The following is a 20,708-nucleotide window of genomic DNA, read 5'->3' on the forward strand; positions in this document are numbered from 1 at the left end:
GAGGTTGAGGACACTACCTCCCTGACCGTCAGAGAGGCAAGAGGCCGATGAGAGAGAACGTCCCTCCGGCGAAGAGGGTGAGGATCGGGACAGGTCCTGGAGGCATGTTTGCCCCCCATCCTTCAGAGACAGACATCGATTCTGCCGACAGGATAGCTACTGCTGCTAGAGTGGACCCAGACTCGGTCCGAGAGCTCCTTGACATTGGGTTGATGATGACGCTAGGCTCGCTAGAGCGCTTTTTAGATGAGATTCCCGTTGGAGAATCTCGAGAGCCAGGGGAGTCCTCAGTCTCCCAGCCAAGAGCAGATTCGTCGCCTGCCCCAGATGTAGTCCAGGATCCTCGGGAGCAAGGGTCCGACAGACCCTCCGGCTGAGCAGTGATATTTTATTTTTCTTTTTCGCTCTCCCAGTTGGGGATGAGATGTATTTTTGGATTGATCAGACATTCATTTGATATATGGATCAGTTTTTGTTTGTTTGTTTTTATCTGCATTCTGTTTGTGTTGTGTTCGAAAGAAAGTGTATTTTGTATAAATAGCTGCCCATTCTAGGCGGATATTTATACAAAATGCCCCTAGTTTAGTTCTTTGAAATTGTTTTTGAGCATTTTGCATTATTAGCAAAGGCTAATAATGCAAAATGCCCCTTGCATGGTTTCTTTTAATGACTTAATCATGCATTTTGTGTTATTGGTCATATTTCTATGACAAATAATACAAAATGCCCCTAGTACATTTATTCCCATAGACAAGAGAAAGTTAATACAAGGTAAGAAACAAGAGTAGCAATTTCATTGCAATGAAAGGAAGGCCCATTCTGAGCGTCTTTGATTGTGAAGTTATACCTTCTGAACATTCTTGTCCTGTACACGAAGTACTGAGCTGAATCTTGGTTCTTCGAAATAGAAGAGAAACCCGCTGTATTTTCCTTCAACGTATGATTACCTTTGCTAGGTAACGATTTAGCTGGGGAAATAAGCGTATTCTTTTCTGAATTTCCGTGTATGGAGGAAAGGAAGGAGACTCAATTTTACTGAAACAAATGCTTTTTGATTTATTTTTATTAAGTCGAACCCTAGATAGATGAGTTTGAATGTATCTGTTCACGGACAGTGTTCCCTGCCCCTGATTTTTGAATCATGGTCCAAATACCCTTTAGATTGTTTGGAGTATTAAAGCATTTTGTTTCACATCAAAGAGTGCTTTGCTTGATATTTTCAAAGGCTTGTCTTGCCAACAATTAAGCTGTCCTTTGCGGATTTTCAACTTAATGGACCATTTGTACCCTGAGTTTTGGTAGAAACATGTTTCAGGTTTTTTGTTCCTACAGGCACAATGACCCTAACTTTTGCCTAAGTCGCCCTTTCAAATTTTCGACCTAGCGGATCTTCAGATCTTCTTGTTTTGGACATTGGGAAGACTTGCTTGTGAAGTCTTTGAAGATTTCTGGAGATTCTTATAAAAGGTTTGTTGGTTTTGCCAACGGTGACCGAGCCTGAGATAATCAAGTTGCCTACGTACCCCAAGAAAAGGTTGGGATCAGGTCGCGTAGTTCGAGACTTTCTGCGGGAAAACTAATTAAGTAATTTGGCTTTGCCAAATGGGACCGAACCAGAAGTGATCAGGTTGCCTACGTGCCCCAAAGAAGGATTGGATCAGGTCTGCGTAGTTCGAGGTTTTTCTGTGGGGAAAAGATGATCGAAATAGAGGGAAGTGAATGACTTCCTGTTGGCTATGCCAAAAGGGACCGAACCTAAAGTGATCAGACTGCCTACGTATCCCAAAGAAGGATTGGGATCAGGTCCACGTAGTTCGAGGCTTTGAAGGTTTCTTCAAAAAGGTTTTGAATTTTGTTGGTGAGTCATTTTAGGCTCTGATCGGCACAAGGGGGCCTTCGATGTTTAGGAGTAATATCTTTTTATTTGATCGAGGTTGGTAAGTTTGGAAATTCTATGTCCATTTTGGTCAAGAAATCTGACGGCTTTTCCGGACAGGATTTCATCAACGATGTAGGGGCCAGACCAGTTAGGTCTAAACTTTCCCCTTGGATCGAAGATAGAAGCTCGGCATTCTCTAAGCACCATATCCCTCTCTCTGGAAATTCATGGCTCAGCTCTGTATCTTCAGTATGTGCATTAGCTAATTGTTCTACGACAACTTTGCCTCTGACAGACTTTTGAGTAACGTTCATGATGTCAAATTCTGACAACAACAGGATCCAATAGATGGTTCTGCTGACCAGGGTTGGTTTCTCGAACAGATATTTCAGTGGATTCATTCGAGATATGAGAAGGATTTTCTGTGATAGCAAATAGTGGATAAGCCTTTCAATGGCCCATACTAATGCTAAACAGGTTCTCTCCAATAGAGTGTAATTCAGCTTGTATTCCAACATTTTCTTGCTGAAATAGTATACTGGCATTTTTGTTTTTGTTTCAGGATCTTCCTTTGCAAACATACATCCAAGAGCTGTGTCTGTTGTTGAAAGAGGAATGGTCGTCAGGCGACTGCTGGTGATAACACCGAGGGAGATGACAAACATTCTTTGATTTTTTTCAAAAGCTTGCTGACATTCGGGGTTCCACTACTCGGAAGCATTTTTCTTTAGAAGCTTCAAAATCAGCTCGCATGTACTAGTAAGCTGAGTTATGAAACGGCTTAAGTACTGAACTTTTTCCAAGAATCCTCTGATTTCTTTTTCTGTTTGTGGAGACGGCATCTCCTGAATTGCCTTGACTTTGGCAGGGTCTACCTCGATTCCTTTGTTGCTAACCAGGAAGCCTAGCAACTTTCCAGAGATAACTTCGAAAACGCACTTATTTGGGTTAAGCCGGGCTTGTATTTTGTGGTCATTTCGAAGAATCTTCTCAGAGTTTGAATATGATCTGATCAAGAATTGGCTTTAACAATCATGTCATCAACATATACCTCTACTTCCTTGTGGATCAAGTCATGTAAGAAGGTAATTACAGCCCTTTGATAAGTTGCACCAGCATTCTTGATACCGAATGGCATCACCCTGTAGCAGTAGGTTCCCCATTGTGTAGTAAACATTGTCTTGGTCTTGTCTTCTGGAGCCATCTTTATCTGATTGTATCCAGAAAAACCATCCATGAATGAGAGTAAGGCATGATCTACTGTGTTATCGACCAGAATGTTGATGTTAGGCAAAGGAAAGTCATCCTTCAGACAGGGTTTGTTCAAATCTCTGAAATCGACGCAACACCGTACTCTTCCATCCTTCTTAGGTACTGGGACGATGTTCGCCAACTACTCGGGATATGTGACAACCTCTAGAAAACCTGCTTTTAGTTTATTGACTACTTCATCTTTGATCTTGAGGACCCATTCAGGTTTCATCCTTCTGAGTTTCTGCTTCTTCGCCTTAGCTTCTGGGTAGAGAGGGATATGGTGCTGGACAATTTCCTCACTTAATCCTAGCATGTCTTTGTAAGACCAGGCAAAGACTTCTTTGAATTCTTTTAACAATTTGATTAATTCTGCACGCTCTTCAGGGATAAGGTTTTGCCAATCTTTATCTCCTGAAGCAGGGATTCAGTGCATATGTTAATAGTTTCAAACTCATCTTCTAATGGTTTTGCTCGACGTTGCTCCCCTCGTTTGATTAAATTTTTAATCTCGAGGGAAGTTTCGTCTGAATCCTCATCTGAGGAGGGTTGTTCGATATTATTTAAAGCATTGGTTTCAAAAGAATAGAGAGATAAAGGCAAGTACAGAGAAAGTTCTTTGATTGATTTATAAGATACATCAGAAGAACTGACTGACGCGTCTTGTTCAAGCTCGGTTACATTTGACGCTCTTTCAAAAGATGAATTAGAATCGGAAAAGGAGTCTGACTCAGAGGACGAGAAGTTTGTATCCGAAAGGATAGCTGTAGTAATGAGTGGGACAAAGGTATCTGAATAGTTGGAGAGTGCTGAATTGCCAGCATCAGTAATCATACTCTGAGGGGAGAACATCGGAATGGATTCCCTGATCATACAAACTGTCAAAGGAGCTTCTTGGAACATTGATCGCATCAACAACGGTTCTAGGTAATCTGCCCAATCAAATTTCAAAGTCTCTGCACGTCTATACTGCTTTCTCCACCAAATGTCATCTTCTTCACCTGGCCAACCCGTAGCAAAGAAGATCTGAAACCCAGGAACCCTCTCTCCAGTGATAGGAGGAAGTGTGGACCACACTGGGAAACCATAGTAAGGGAAGTCTTCCCCTTCCCTGCAAAATTGACCATTGAGGGCCAGCTTGATTTCTGGCATCGGCATGACCTCTCCAGCTTCTCTGTATAACCTGCTTCGGGTTATACTTCGATACATGTCGTGTTCCTCCTGATGCGTGTTGTGGTAACCCAGACCAGTTGTACCAACATTAAAAGGAAAATGCAGATCGTCGAACTGAACTACTCCTTTGCTGATATCGTCCTAATCCCATTCCTGGGACGTATCCATTGATCTTAAGCATTGTGGATACAACAGGGTTGATATCGTGCGGGAGTGGATCTAATTCCTTCTTGGCTTGTTCCCAGCTGATCGTGGTAACATCAAGATGAAAACCATTGAGATAGACACCGTCTCCTACTGACTTTCCATTAGGATCTGGCAGAATGGCGTCAAAGTGAGATGTCTGCCTGAGTCTTGCTGACCTGCCTGATGATGTTTTAGATCTTCCTAATCCACCTCTGTGCTAACAACCTTCTGTTTGACAGCGTCGATCTGCTCGTCTGATCTGAGTTCTGGGGGTTTGCAGTTCCTACCACCCCTAGTGAGATGTCCTCTATCTCTGAAGTTCCAGGATCACTGATTCTGCAATCTTCCAATGAAAGGACGAACGGAGTTTCGTTTAGTCCAGCCCCTTCTAGGTCTAGAATATAAGGTTCTTCGTCGTAGACTGCACAGATGGAAAGAGGATAGGATTCTTCTTCCCCAACTTCTCATATATAATTGTTGTTATCAGTACCCCACGGATAGGGTTCGATAGTACAAATTAAGGACGATAAGTCGTTTAGCGGAGGTTCGGTAAAGATGGCATTTGAAGTGGACGAAGATGGGTTATGATTTGGAAGAGGGTTGGTGTTAATATTTAGCCTAGACGGGAGAATGAACTGCTTCTTTTCAAGAAGGTCTTAAATAGCATGTTTCAAAGCGAGACATCTATCCGTTTGGTGTCCTCTACCTTGATGGTACTCACAATATTCTCTGTTGTTCCAGCTTTTCAGCAGAGCATTGGGAGGTGGACGGGGTGCAAGTAGAAATAACTTCTTCGCTTGGAGAAGTAATTTCATGATGGAAGTAGGTTTACCTGGTAAGGGAGTGAATTCCCTGGGCTTATTTATAATGGCAGGTCCCGGGGGTGCATTTTTCTGTTGCCGAACGACTGGAGTTTCAGAGTTTCTGGAACTGACTTTGTTTCGTTAACTTCTTTGGATACGAGAGGCTTATTGAACTGGGTATTTTAAGAATCGGAGGGGGCTTTGCTCAGCCATCCACGGGCTAAAGAATCCTCAATTTTGTTACCGGTATCGATGAAGTGTTTGAGGCTGGTGAAGCTTTGAATGGCCATGGGACGCTGGAAGGACAAGGTCAGGTTCTACTGCATCATGTCGATCTGCTCTTCCTCAGTGGGCCGCTTAAGCATTTGAGATGTGTTATGAGGCCAACGCTTTACAAAATCGGAGAAGGCTTCCACGGGTTCTTGTCTGGTAGTCTGAAGATCTCGAAGAGAAGTTTCAGTGCCGTCTTCGTAAGAAAACTGCTTGATGAACTCATTCATAATCCATTCCCAACCCATAGTCAGTAACTCAGGCAAACTAAGAAGTCATTTCTGTGCCACACTTTTCAGAGACACCTGGAAGACGAGGGCTAACTGATCTGGGGACAGACCCTGTGATCACAACATACTTTCGAATGCTGTGAGATGATTACGAAAAACAACCAGTTCCATTATATTTACTGATGTCAGGCCATTTGAAGCTGGCAGGGAGCTGCACATCTGGAAACAACGAGATGTCTCGGAAAGAGAGTCCTAATGACCCCTGAACCTTGATAACTTTGAGGTCTTGGCTAACCTTGACAAACTTGTCCTCCCACTGTTTCAGAATCTGGGCAAAGGGATGGTTGTCATCTGCATATTGTTCTCCCAAGAACAGGTCTGGAGGTTGAGCTGTAGACTGGTTAGTGGGCTGAACTGGTATGGTTTCCTGAACAAGACGAATAGGTTGTTGAGGTATAGTAGGTGCCATAGTAGCCTGAGGAGGTGATCTCAACGCGGCATTTTCTTCTGAGAGTTGACGGAGACTCTGAGTGAGTTCAGCTACTGCCTGTTGCAGCTCTTGGATAACTTGGGACTGGTCCGTAGGTTCTGCCATGATGGCAAGGAGAGTTGTAGGACTAGACGGTTCTAAAATTTCTACCGAAGGAGTAGGAATTGAAGAACTAGGTAGATCCAAGATTCTTTCTAAACGAGAGCTGGTACGGGACCAGGCTTTTGATTTCCTAGGTGCAATGGTTTCAAGTGTATGAACTTTCTACCTGCAGATGGGAATATACACTAGTTTTAGAACCTTTCCATGCAAGGAGAAAAGTGTCTATGCAAACAATTGGAAGATTACAAACAAAATCTTTATTTTATTTATATGTCTGACCAATTTTTACAATTTGTACAACAAGGCCTGTGCTAGCCTGACTTCTAACAACATTTTTACAAGGTTTTGCAAAAAAGGAAAGAAAACTTAGGCTGACAGTTATGAGCCGAGAGGAAGGTAGCAGGGAGCTATATAGCTTCTGAAGGCTCTTCATCTGAAGGGATGTGCGAGAGGAGTGCCGAGTAGTAATCTGGATGTAGCCTGTCTTCACAAGGAACATAGATATTGAGCATGGCGATTACTCCGCAATTTTCCCATGCTGAATACTGAGTCCTGGCTATGCTTGCACTGAATTCTTCAGGTGGATAGAAACGAGAGAGGTTCCCACGGTCGTTGCTTTCCTCCGAATTGACGCATGATCCGGTGAGGAATGTAGAAAGATGTGTTCTCTAAACCAAGGATACAAACATATTCGGTATTGGCAGTATTTATGGTAAAAGAATCAGGACCTGGAATCCTCCAAGAGATGTCATAACCTGCACGGGTTCCCAACCAGTTATACCACTCAGGTACACTATCGAAGTGAACTTGTTGTCTCCATGACAAAGTTTGAAATGCAAGGGATCGTCCGGGAACGAGGGATTGTTATGCGAAGCTTTAGACACAACCAAATCTAAAGAAGGGTTGGACATCCTGTGAAAGGGAGATGAGGGTATTGAGAGACGCTATCTAACCCTTTGAAAGTTTCAGCAAGTATGGTTGGTATTGGGTTGGCATCTAATGACAACTGGTCCACAACACTGAGCAAGGCGAGAGAAGCCATGTCAGATTCCTGACATAGAAGGTACTTAGCATATACACAGAATATATATGCCTCATGACGACGCTGTTGAAATATCAAGTCTTCTAAGTCTCCCTCTGGAGCATAGGCATCGATGAGCCTATCTAGGAAAACACCATCTGATGACATAAAGCCTTCTGGGTCTTGTCCTAGCATACAAAGTAGCCGAAGACACATGAATTTGTTGATTCCAAACCTAATTCCTGGGCGAATGATAGGTCTGTTTTGTAAGTATTGTAACAAAGTACAACATTCTTCGAAAGTGGGACACACTTCCTGAAGACCAAAGCGAAAGACGTGATACTGGGGATCCCAGCATTTGGTTGCTGCTTTGCGGAGGTTCCAATCTATTGGGATAGAATCATACGAGGGAAAGGTTTGTTCATGTTGAGTGAGATGGCTAAACCATAAGAAGCTCTTTGACTCACCATAACTTCGAATCCATTCGGACATCATTTCTGCAGACATGGTCAGTTCCATACATAAGATAACAAGGAAATTTTCAAACAAACAAAAGATAAGTACAATACCTATGCACATATTTTTATTTATTCACATTTCCTTTTTTCTTTTACACGGAGGCCTGTAGTAGGCTATATACAAAACAAAAGCGAAAGAAGAAAAGAAAATGGTGTTCTCTGTCTTCCATGTAGGTTGGATCAGCGACCGAGAGTAAACATCCTGCCAGCGACTTCTCTCTGCAAGGCGAGGTAATAGTCGGGTGACACCTCGTCTCCTCGAGCTGCAGCGATGTGAGGATAGGGATGGTGTTTCTCTTTTTCCATTTGGAGGCAACTTTATTTGTCGTCCACTAGGTGAATCCTACTGGAAGAGAGAATTGACAAAGGGGGCGACAAACTTCCTGTTTGGCCCCATACTGGCGCATGATACAATCTGGAATATAGAAAGAAGTTTTCTCTAAGGCTAGAATTTTGACATGGCTGGATTTATGGGTTGTTAGGGCAACAGATGCATAACCATCTAACTTCCAGAATATGTCTCCTGAAGAGCGGATACCTAACCAAGCAATCCACTCAAACTCGGTATCGAAACGCTGGCCAAAAGCCCAAAAGTTAAAGTTAAAAATGGAGAAATTTATCAGGGACCTAGGAATAAGAACACCAAGTTTAAGAGTAAGCCATATATCCAAAAAATGGGAGATCCTGAAAAGGGGAGACTCGAATCTGCAGAAACCACATCTAGACCATTAAGGGTTTCCCCTAAAATAGTAGAAACAGGATTGGCTCCATCTGGGATTTGATCAACGAGGCTAAGGATGCTAGGAGAAGCTATCTCAGAGTTTTGAGCAGTAAGGTACTCGGCACATACACAAAACAAAAGGGCGTTATATCGGTGCATCTGATAGATGGAATCTTCCAAATCTCCATCTGGGGAGAAGGCACGGAGAACGAAATTGGTTAACACGCCGTCATTGTTTTGAAATGTGGAAGGTTCAAAATAATTCCAGCAAAATAATTGCTGGACAAACGCTCGATAACGACCCGTGATCGTAGGAGTGATCATGGGCCCTTCAGATGATACGCTTAATAAAGCACAAAATTCCTCATAAGTTGGATATATTTCTTCTGTGCCAAAATGGAAGACATGATACTGAGGGTCTCAAAACGTAACTGCTGGCCTAAGAAAATTCATGTCTACCACGATCGTGGGCAAGAGAGGGATGGAGTTTTCATTGGGATCTATCATCCATCCGACGTGATTAAGACTTTCTAGAGAGTAAACCCGCTGCATCCATTCAATCAAATCGTCTGGGTCCATGATCTACCAATACGGAAGACAGAGAACAAAAATACGGTAAAACAACTGTAAAATGCTTAGTAAAACATTTGTTTTTGTATTTTTTGTTTTGCTTTTTTTTGTAATTTTTACCAATTTAAGACGGATCCTGGGCTAATGAGGGGTTGAGAGCAAGGTATGCCCCTGTGGCCTGTGAACTGGGAGGATACCCCTAGAAAGATTGAATTTGATCGGGGTTTAGATAAAGATCTAACCCTGATTTCGAGATGACAACTGGACAAAGGTCCGACACTTTGGTTATGACAAAGGTTGAGGCGGGCATATCTTCTCGTGAGAGGATATATACATTCGAACGGAGTCCTGGCGCTTTGACCATGAAAAAGTAGTCGGGATAGGTTTGTCTTCAAAAGTGAAGACAACATGACTTGAGTATGACTCCTGAGTTGTGACCGTGACTTTGGCCAGAAAAGGGCTATCTTCCCAGGGGAATATAAAGACAATTTGGGCAGAGTTTTGCCACTGCTTTGACCATAACGGACAATCGGGATGAGTCCAACCTTTCGAAAAGACTGACTTGATTTGAGCAAAGCTCGGGTACTGTGACCATAACAATGGTCATGACAAGACTATCTTCGTACAAGAAGATGGGTTTATTTTGGCAGAGCTCTCACGCTTTTGACCATAACAGAGGTCTGGGAAGGTCTATCTCTGTGTGGAGAGATAAATTCAGAAAAGGTTGCGACCGGGATGGTCAGGACAAGTTTATAGAAGGGACAGACTTATGCGGGCGGAGCTTCGCCGTCTTGACCATAACGATAGTCGGGACAGGTTTAGACCTAATAAGCAATAGAGCCTGATGAGGCTGTGACCAGGACGGGTGGGACATTCTTTATTTTGAAAGACAAAATTATTTGAGCAGAGCTCCGCCGCTTTGACCATAACCATGGTCAGGACGGGTCTGAACTCTTTGAAAAGCAAGAGCCGAAAAGGCTGTGACCGGGTTGGTCAGGAGGAACAAGACTATCTTCACACGAGAAGACGGATTTATTTGGGCAGAGCTTCGCTGGTTTGACCATAATGATGGTCAGGATGGAACATGAATGAGGGGTTAGGATTCAAAGAGAAGTAATAACCTTTATTTCTGAAAGATGAGACCAGAATGTGGGTCTTTTGGTTAAGCGTGATAACCGCAAGACGGACATTTCTCCAGGGTACAATGGTTGCTCATCCAAGGAATGTGATAATATGAGTTTGCAAACACGACTCTGAACAAAACAAAAGGTTTAGAAATAACCTCTACTTTTGGGTAGAAATGAGCTGCGACCATTTGCGCATCGGGTTAGGGTAATGACATTCCTAGCAAGAATTAAGGCAACCCGGGGACACCTTTCTAGACTCGCTCAACATGCCCTAAGTGGGCCAAAGGTTTAGTGTATTCCTATTTTGAGAGTACGATCACATCTTTCGAGAGCAACTGGTTTTGGCTTTACCTAACTCTAAGCTCAACATGCTCTATGCGGGCATGGTATACATCTATGTGCGTATGCTGGGCTTATGCATTGTGATGAAGGCTTGAAGGTCCCTCTCGTCGAAGTAATCAAACAACCCTTGTCAGGTGGTCCCCAGCGCGGCGGGAAGTTCAATACATCATCGTTTTAACGTCACCACAAGGGTGACGTGCAAAGAGGTGGTGCTTTCACATCAAATGGACGCGTGACAAACAGCAATACGGGTAATGACATCCCAAACGCCACCCATCCGTTCTAAGTGCTAGTCACTCCTGAGGGTAATAGGTATGCAAAATATGGTATGTGCAGTGTTTGTATTAAATAAATAGGTAATCCTAGGTGCCTCCAGGGACATGATCGCATAATTTGGTGGCAATTTTGAGCATTGGCTCTTACAATCCCTGCAGAACAAGCATATGGTACTGGAAAGTAAATCTAACACTTGTTTTATTTCGCTCGTTAGGAACGTCCGCAACTTGCGAAGTGTTCGCAACTTGCGAGTGCTCCTGAAAGCTACATCGGGTTAAGGATAACCCTAATAAAGGACAAAAAAGCCATGTTATTTGGTTAAATTATTTGAAAATGTCAAGTTAAGTCAATATAGAGCTATAACCTTTTTTCTTATTCTTAATAACAAGTTTGCTGAAGGAAAAAACTCTGTATCCCCAGCAGGGTCGTCAGTCTGTGGGAGTCGGTTTTTTCCTGCCCGCGTGAGGCGGCAGGGGATCACCACATCGGGTTCTCTGGGAGTGTTAGTTGATCAGCGTTTCTTGCGAACTCGGGACCGGGGTCCTAACTTCGTAAGAAAGAGAAACTCAGAGTCGCCACCTAGGTTAGGGCCTAGGACCCATGCCTGTTCTTCCGATGAAAAGGGGGAGTATTACCCGAATTTCATTGGGAGAACAGTAACCAAAGGGGTTCTTTTTGCTTTGGGCCTAGAACCTTGTAATGTTGCTCTGTTTGTTAAGACGTGGTCCTTACAGATATCTGGGTAAGGGTTATAGTTACAATCGGGGAAGGTGTTAGGCACCCCTCTTGCCCAGATGAATCCGGTCTCTTGACTTAGTTTGGCATTTTTGAAGAATTTTAATCAGGATAACTTATACTTTTTATCCTTTATTCAGATTACTCTTAATTTCAGGATGTAAATAAAATGAATTTACAAAAAGAAAAGACTGAAGATAAGCGGTAGTTATCCTGATTGAGATCGTATGTTGTTGTATGAGTCCCGAAAGATCTCGCAACAGATCACAATCAGGTTAACTTAAATCAAACGGAAAAGACAGTGCGACAAATAAAAGAAAGGTAGAGGGATTTATATCATAAGTTCTGAGGGCAATGTGGCCGGAGATTTTATAATGTCACTCCCCCGTACCTTTACTTTATAAAGGAAATTACAGAAAGCTGGAAAATAAATGTAAATTTACCAGAATCTGAAGAGAAATTGGCAGCGTAACTGCTCTATTCTGAAAAGGAGACTCCGAAGTTGTCGAGAAGTCGGCGGCGTAACAACGCTATTCTGACAAAGGGGCTCCGAAATTGCAGAGAAATCGGCAACATAACGTCGCTATTTTGGAAAGGGGCTCTGAAGTTGCAAAGATTTCGGCAGAACGGCGCTATTATCGAAAAATAGCTCGGGTTCTGCGAAATTCAACAGAACAACGGCGCTATTTGAAGGATGTCGCTCCGAACCTTCGGAATTTCGGCAGAATGCTGACGCCCAGTGTGAGCTACCTAAGGGTTTCGCTACTTTCTCTCTTCTAAAGTAAAGAAACTAGGGTTTTCTGAAAATTCAGAGGGGTTCTTTGAACTGGAAAAGCCAAAAGGGGGTGAAAACAAGGGTTTATCTCACACACAAAGGGAGGAGAGAGAGAGAGAATTCATCTTAACCATCTGTAACCCCCCTCCCCCTTTATAGTTTTTTGGGGGGATAAATGGTGGTAATTTCGACCAAATTTCGTAGGGGGCGAATTTTGGTGTCACCCAGATGAAATCATCTGGGTGACACCATATTTCGGTTGGCGCGAAGTTCCGTCCCTTGTGTTGCATCAAAAAATATGATTTTTCGTCTTTTATCGGTGAGTTTCGAACGTCCATAACTTCCCCGATTGAATTTCGAATCACACGCGGTCAGATCCATTGGATTCCTCATTCTGAAGAGTTTCCAATGAATCTAATATTGCTTGCTTTCGGGAAACGAAGTGTCTTTTGGGTAAAAACGAATCTTTATGATTCAAAGTTAACTTCCCGATTGAAATGCCGTGTGAAAACGGGCTTTTCGGTTTATGCCGTAAAAGGCAGGTGCTGTGTAAAGACCGCCTTTTGGGTTACCAAAAAGGCGGGTGCTGTGTAAAAACAGGCTTTCATGTTGTATCTCCGAGATAAAATTGTTTCCGAAAAAGTGTTTTCTTCCGAAAATAGCCTCAAGAGAGATTGAGAGAAACTGAACTGGTGCTCTGGGACTCGTTATAAGGTTCTTCCTCGTGACACCTATCATTAGTACCACCTTGACAAAATTGGGTATCAACAGAGCGCTTCCCCTAAATTTGGAAAGTGAGAAGAACTTAGCTTCCGAAGCGAGTATCCTGGTAAGCGAGCTTCCCACACTACAAGGAAGTTTCAGGTAACTATGATGCATATGCTTACACCTTTGGTTTCAATGCGTTCCAGTTTCTGTGTGGACAAAAAAAATTTGATCATTTTTAGTGAAAATTAAAAACCATGCCCTTAACTAGTTGGAATTCAAGCCATGTCTTCGGAATTTGGCATCTTGAATAACTCATGTTCGTCAATAGCTAGCATGGTAATGGGTGACATCACAATTGTTTCCTGACAAATTACATGTTCATTTATAAGTGACTAAAGTGGGGATACCATGCCGATAACTCCTCTGTTCAAGAAGTTCAAACGCTTATTAAAAGAAGGGGTGAACTATAATAGGCAAAGATTATTGATTCTCAGGTTGTAGAAGCTAACCAAGTTTATCACTTTTCAGGAAGCCAAAGATCACCAAAACTATCCCATTATCAGGTATGAACAATGACTTTCGAAAAGCAACCAATATTTAGGCTGAGGATTATTCTCAGGTTGTAATTTTTTACCACGACTCATTAGTTTTCTAGTTTAGAAATAACACTGTTGAGAGTGAGTTCACAGTCACTGTTAACCCGAATTTGTTCACAAGCTGAGAACGACTTTCGGTCAAGAGCTTATTACAAGATTTACATCAAGAGATCATAGTGTTTATCTCTCATTTCAGATCTGATTTCCTTCTTTTAAATGGCAGTCCATTATATTTGCTCTGCTTTGCTTCATAGCAGCATGTTGTAACTTATAGGACACAATTCTATCCCAAGAATTACCAGAAACTGCTGCTAACTCAGTTATGAATTTCAATTTGATTCTTTGCAATATAGAAAAGTTAGAACCGTAGAACCTAGATGTTCCCGTGAAGACTGAAACAAGAACTAGAGAAGTAGACTCCCAGGTCTGATCTCAAATCCAGCTCTAGCCGAGAGCTCCACACAAAGTTGTAACAGCCACCAATAATGCGAATTCTATGAAGTCTGAGCTTCGTTTTAGTTGAACTGATATACAGCTAAAGGAATTAAGAATTGTGATCCAGATCTGATTGATATCATCCAGATCGGAATCTTTTCACAATCACAAATCAAACCGAGGATACTATGGATCTGCAGGAACAAACCGAGGATACTATGGATCTGCAGGAACAAACCGAGAATCCAACAGATTCTTTTTCCATGAATTTCAACTGCTGAAGTTACAATCTGTTGTTTCAATGCAATTCACTGTACTTCCGGATAACACATCTAAAACTTCATCTATGACCTCTTAAAGACAGAAAGACTTGAACATAGGAGGCAGCCGAACACAGCAATGACTGACAGCACAATTCAGTAGCAGATTTCCACTACGACACTCCTCCCAGAACTGGAATTTTCTTAGAAATTTTGATCGATCTGATCATTCTCGGCTAGAATCTTGCAGCAGCAAACCGAGTACAGGATCAATCTGAAATTGACCAAATGCCACAGAGAAGAAACTTATTGTTTGTAGCAGAATTCTGCAACACACATATTCACTAATTTCATTTCCACTAGCTGAGAAGAAAAGCTAACCAACCAGATCTGAAATATGGGGATCTAATTTAAAAACATGAAAAAAGTTCCAGAGCTACTTTCTGCAAATTGTAGGGCCCAATAAGAGGCATATTTGCCCATCAGGATTTATTTCCATATTATTTAGTTTCTAGGACTCTTATTTCCATGTTATTTAGTTTCTAGGATTTTATTTTCATGTTTTTAGTTTTAGGGCTTTTATTTTCCATGGAATTTATTTGCTTATATATAGGCTTCATGTACTAGAGTTTTTTAAGTTTTGATGAATAAAGATTGATGGAGATTCTCTCCTCTACAGATTTCTCTTCTCCCCTAATTTCTTCTTCTTCTTCCCCTATTCTTCTTCTATTCTTCTCCGTCTCTTCTATTCTTCTTCTTCTTCGTCCTCTCTCTCTCCTCTATTCTTCCTCTATTCTTCGTCCTCTCTCTCCTCTATGCTTCCTCTTCTCCTCTTCTCTTCGACTTGAAACCTTTAACTCATCGGAATTATCAAGTAATGCCATTAGGTAGGAATGTGGATAGGGAACGACTTGCAAACCAAGTCGGCGGACTGCATAACTAGCAACTATGTTCTCGCAGCTACATGAGTCAACAATCACCTCGCATAGCAGCCCATTAATGGTACATCTAGTGGTAAATATGTTGTGACGAAGAAATACCTCTTCTCGTTGCTTTGGAGTCAAGTAGAGTCGTTGTGTCACTAGACTTTGACCAATCTCATCTGCTTCCAACAAATAGGTTTTTTCGACTTCAGTGCACAAGTCATTCTCTTCTTGGCCTTCATCATCATCAACTGGATGTGTCATCTTGCACATATAATTGCTACCTTTGCTTTGAACATCCCCTCAAGTAATGGCCACTAACACGGCACCCACGACACTTGATCGGTGGTCTAGGTGTTGAAATTTGTCCTTGCGTGCATTGACTTGCTTGTAATCGAGTGAATGGCCTATTAGGATATGGGGCAGCAGTATGAGCGTAGCTTGAGGCTTTGTGGGGATGGAAGGAGTGGAAAACAATTAGCTTCAGCTGGTCTGAAGCAATCCCATAGGCGGCGGATGACAGCACTATATGGTACTCTCCTTTGTGATTCCTCAATCAACAATATCTTATAGAATGCTAATAAAACAGTATAGAACTCATCCACTTATAAAGCCGAAAAAATAGAAGGTTTTACGCCACTGCTCTTGATTCTCCTTCAAACGTTTCCATGCAACCAACTTATAGAATTCATCTCTGTATTGAGATACGATCATGGTTTTAAATTTCAGTCGAAATGAAATGAAATGAAATGGCCGAAATATTTTGATTTCAGCTGCCACCAAAAAGAGAAAATTACAAGATTTTGCCCAAAATTTAGGAATTCTCCTTTACTCTTTTGAAATGATTTCTCCCCGAAATTCATCACAAAGCATCTATATTTGAAGTATCATCAAAGATCGAAAAGAGATCTAAGTCATGAGATCACATCTAAGATCAAATCTCAAGATCTAGATCCACAACTCCTAGCCAAGGTTTAAAATTTCGGTTTCGGTATCAGTTTCGGCCATAGCCAAAACCGAAATTTTTGCCGAAATACAGAAATTTCGACCGAAATTTGGTAAAAAAAACAATTTCGTATTTCAGCAAAAACTGAAAATTCAAAAAAAAATACAAAATGCCAAAATTTCGGCCCGAAATTTCCGAAATCTAGGCCGACACCGAAATGTGTACTTTCAGTGCCGGCACCAGCCGAAGTCCGAAATTTCGGTTTTTGGTCAAAATTTAAAACCATATGCTCCTAGCACTACACAAACTTTTGTCAGATTTGATAGAGCTCATGGTTTGAGCCATAACTTCCATTCTACTAGGAGTTTTTCGGTGATTCCACTTCCGTTTGATTGCTTACATTTTGTGCTATAAGATCCTCAAGGAGATCAGAACATAGCAGATCTTGACAGAACCTTCACTCAATTTCTGTTGAAGTGCTGAATTTTGTTCTTGGCAGCCTCTTAAAGTGCACATTTTGGTGCCTAGATCTGAAACAATTCTGAAGATCTTTGAGTATTCCTTAACCTTTGAACAATAGATCTTTACAAGATCCCATCAAACTTTTAGCTAGAAGTGCTCAAACAAACCAACAATTCCAGTCGTGTGGACTGTTCATGATTGTGCACACTAGGAAGGCTCACGGTTGGAGGTTGTTCTCCAATAAGACAACATAGTTTTCGTCTGAAACTTCTTCTGAGGTTGTCTGAAATCATAATAAGAACATTAAGGAAGATTTCCTTTGGAAATTCCTGTATTTTGTAGCCAAAGTAAACCTACCCGAGACCTATCGTGCACTTGAAAACTAGTCCTAGTGCATTGGTGAAACTAGATTACCTATGGATCTAAAGAGTTGCTTGTTTTCTCCCTCTTGTCAAGTGCTTATCGTCACTATTCCCATCGGAAGCTCGCCTCTCCCACATCAGGGGCAAATTTTTATTTTATTTTAATAGCAATAGACTTTATTGATCAGCCCCATAATTACAGCAGACAAGGGCCCGATTGAGATGATCGAGCCATAAAACACAAGCTGACACAATGGGAAACAAAAACAGTTGCGAGTAAATATAAAACTTGTAAGTAGTGTTATGGTCTTCCTACTCAGGCATATGATCTCTAATGATCAGGTTAGGACAAAGGACAAAATACTCCTTCATTTGCTAACCTATCAGCCTACCAGTTGGCATCTCTTTTCACGTGACAGAAGTGAATTTGTAATCTCAAGAACGTCTTCAAAAAACATTATCTAGCTTCCTTGGGTAACTTTGCCCCTCTCTACACCACCTAATTACATTGAAATAATAACCTTCACCATTAAAAATAAAATAAAATAAAAAATAAAAATTACCTTCAACATATAAATGCTCACTTAAGCCATTCAGAAAAAATGCTCACTTAAAAAAGGGATCAACAGTCTAACTCCCTACCAAAGGAGCAATTCTTCTGTCGCAATGGAATTCCTTTCTCCCACCGTGCTAGTAAAGGTGAGCCTAACCTCACCATTCCCATTTCTTATGATACCTCTTATTCCTTCTCGTCCTGGATTCCCCATGCTTGCTCTATCAAAGTTCGTCAATATACTTCTCAATGGGGAAGGTTTCCACCTAGGGACTATTTTAAACACAGGGAGCACACTCATCAAATTATAACTTCACTTTCTCCCAATCATTGAAGCTGCAGGCCCTGAAAACAAGCTATCACTACAGCCCACTCCATCGCTCGACCAATCGTCTTTTTTTAGTGTCAATAGTATTTGTAATATATCTTTAAAAAGCATGCTTGTTCCTTTCCAACCAGATCATCCACAGCGTGGCTGTTAGACACAGCTTCCAAATGTTATTCCTCTCGTCAAACAAGCTGAAACCTTCCATGCTGCAATAGAGGAATCAATCATTTTTGGTATCGCTCATTGACAGTCAAACATAGAGCAAACACTGAGGAAAGAAATCGCAACAAATATTTGATTCTTTCTTACACTGATGGCAGAACTCCATCTGTCCTTGAATTTCGCCATGGACATGTGTTTTTGTTACATACCCAAGATTAGCTGGAAGATCTTCATGATTTCCTTAGTAGTAGTTTTCCTTATTTCTTGCTATAGCTAGGATATTCCCCTTATTATTAGTTTTCTTTTATTTTTATCTTGTTTCCTAAGTATCCTTTAGGATTTGGGAAGTTTGGATTGTTTCCTTACTAGTAGAAATGCTAATTCTATAAGTATGTAATCTCTTTCTTTTTAACGTATGAATTGAAAAGCAAGGACTGTTTTAGGAGATTTGACCATCTCGAATAGGCCTACATTGTTTCTTTCTCTCTTATTGTTACTTTTATCCAACGGGTCGTATCAGTTTTACGGCATGAAAATAAACTAACCCAAACTGTAATAAGGAATTAAACGACTTATCACAAAACCACCTCTTCCCCATCACAAAAAATCCGTCCAGGAATCAAAAACTAAATCTCAAGGGAATAAGCGTCTTGGCCATCAAGGAAGGTATGGAACAAAGAAAAATGCTACAAATCTTTGCTGTCATGTTCTATTAGCTTACAGAAGAAGCAAAACAAGATTCCGATTCAAGTCATATAGCGACTTAAACGATATGAACAAATAGATACCCTAAAAAACCTTTAAAAAGAATCTCTTTTAGCTATGAGATCTGAAATCGACATACTTACCCCATACATGCGAGAATCTGAGAGATCCAAGCTGAAATTGATCTGCCGAGTAGCATCTAATCCCAAACTCAGCATCAATTAACAGATCTCTGCATTGAGACATCGAATCCAGGAACGAAAGATCTAGAAGCCCTGCAATTGGAAGAAAACACGACAAATCTCAGCTGGCCAAAAACTTGGAAGAATCATGAAAGACTAGATTTGGAAGGTTTTACCAGTGGAACATTTTCCTTTTTCTCCTATCCCTCCTTCCTTCCCAAAATCGATGGTTCCACAAATCGAAGGCCTTTTTTTTTTTTTCTCTCTCTCTCTCTCGCTGTTCCTTCTTCTCCGGTAATTATCCCAAAAAAAGAAAACGAGAGGAGAGAGAGAGAGAGAGAGACGTGTGCGCCTGTAGTCCAGTTTTTTTAAAAGAGTACGATGGGGCCCACCTTTTAGGATGATCCAAGCAGTTCATTTGATGGGCCACAACAGGAATAGGCCGCACCTTGTAAATCATCTCAATAGGATGATCCTAGCCCTCTGATCTGAAAAGGGACGGTACATTATAGAAAATACTACAGATCGCAGGGATAAGATCCTGTGGAGATGATTTACGGGATATTGCTTATATACATTGTAGCCGATCAAATGAATGGTTTGGATCATCCTAAGAAGTGGGCCTCAATGTATTTTCTGAAAAATACTGGACTTCACGCTCAAAAATTACATAAAATCTCATAATAATAATCCCACGTGAGAAATGTAATAAGGAATTAAACAAACATTCCCAAAAAATTGGTTTTGTAGTTCGGTCTAGCAATGCAAGTCCTCGTCGATTCCCATTTCCACGGCCAATAACTGTATGACTTCTCTTTTGAAATATATTCTTCCCCTTATATTCGCTTGGCCACCCCTTTTGCGTATTTATGAATTATGAATACTCTTTTTCACACTTCGAATGAGGAGGCCGGGAGAATAAAAGGGGATGAATATATCATTTCCCAAATAAAATGGTCAGTAGTCAGCTAGAACATAACCATGTAAGGGACCACTAGAAAAATGTTTGAAGTCCCGAGAACCAAAAAATTTCTGGCATCGCACAAAACCCAAAGCTCGAAAAAAAAATCCCAAGAGCCAAAATAGTCCCGCACGAAATCCGAGGAACCAAAATAACCAAAAGAAGAACTTTTTTCTTCCCAACAGTTCAAGCAACCAAACAAAGCATGGGATTTTTATTTTACCGGGATTTTTTTTTCCCACCATAGTCCGGTCAACCAAACATGGGATTTTTATTTTACCGGGATACTTCCAGGGAGTTTTTTCCCACCAATCTCCCATGAAGTTTTTTGTTCCACAAAAGTCCCAAGAACCAAAATAATTCTGGCATCCATACCGTGTGGTTACTGGGTCCCATGGTTTTGACTTAATGAGATAAAATTTGAGAACGACTTGATGGGATAAAAATGTGGTAACCGTAGGATTGTGCCACGTGTCCCATGATTATTTAAAGGAAACATGAAAAAGAGACATACATACACAATAATACATAGAAAAATAGAGAGTATTCTCTCCTATCTCCAGGACATGAAACAAAAACTCGAGAAAGGATTACTTCATAGAAGAACAACTTTGATTATCCAACAAGCTCGGTTCTGCTACAGAAAAGGAAGAGGA

General features: G+C 41.3%; 1 protein-coding gene across 3 annotated transcripts in view; it reads right to left on the reverse strand.

Moving 5' to 3' along the window:
- Positions 1-19,423, reverse strand: part of LOC143846465 (uncharacterized) — a 61,103-nt gene extending 41,680 nt beyond the window's left edge. The window contains exons 1-2 of one of the 3 annotated variants that reach the window (XM_077354897.1): positions 19,268-19,423; positions 19,053-19,184 (exon numbers count right to left, since the gene is read on the reverse strand). In XM_077354897.1, coding sequence (XP_077211012.1) covers positions 19,053-19,127 — 75 coding nt within the window. In that variant the 5' untranslated portion in view covers positions 19,128-19,184; positions 19,268-19,423. Of the gene's footprint in view, positions 1-19,052; positions 19,190-19,267 lie in introns of those variants that run through there. The other 2 variants (XM_077354898.1, XM_077354900.1) reach the window with 2 other exon arrangements.
- Positions 19,424-20,708: the final 1,285 nt, after the last annotated feature.

This window comes from Tasmannia lanceolata, unplaced genomic scaffold, assembly GCF_043159265.1.
Source record: "Tasmannia lanceolata isolate RefF3 unplaced genomic scaffold, GAP_Taslan_0.1 ptg000015l, whole genome shotgun sequence".
In the NCBI taxonomy this organism is placed as follows: domain Eukaryota; kingdom Viridiplantae; phylum Streptophyta; class Magnoliopsida; order Canellales; family Winteraceae; genus Tasmannia; species Tasmannia lanceolata.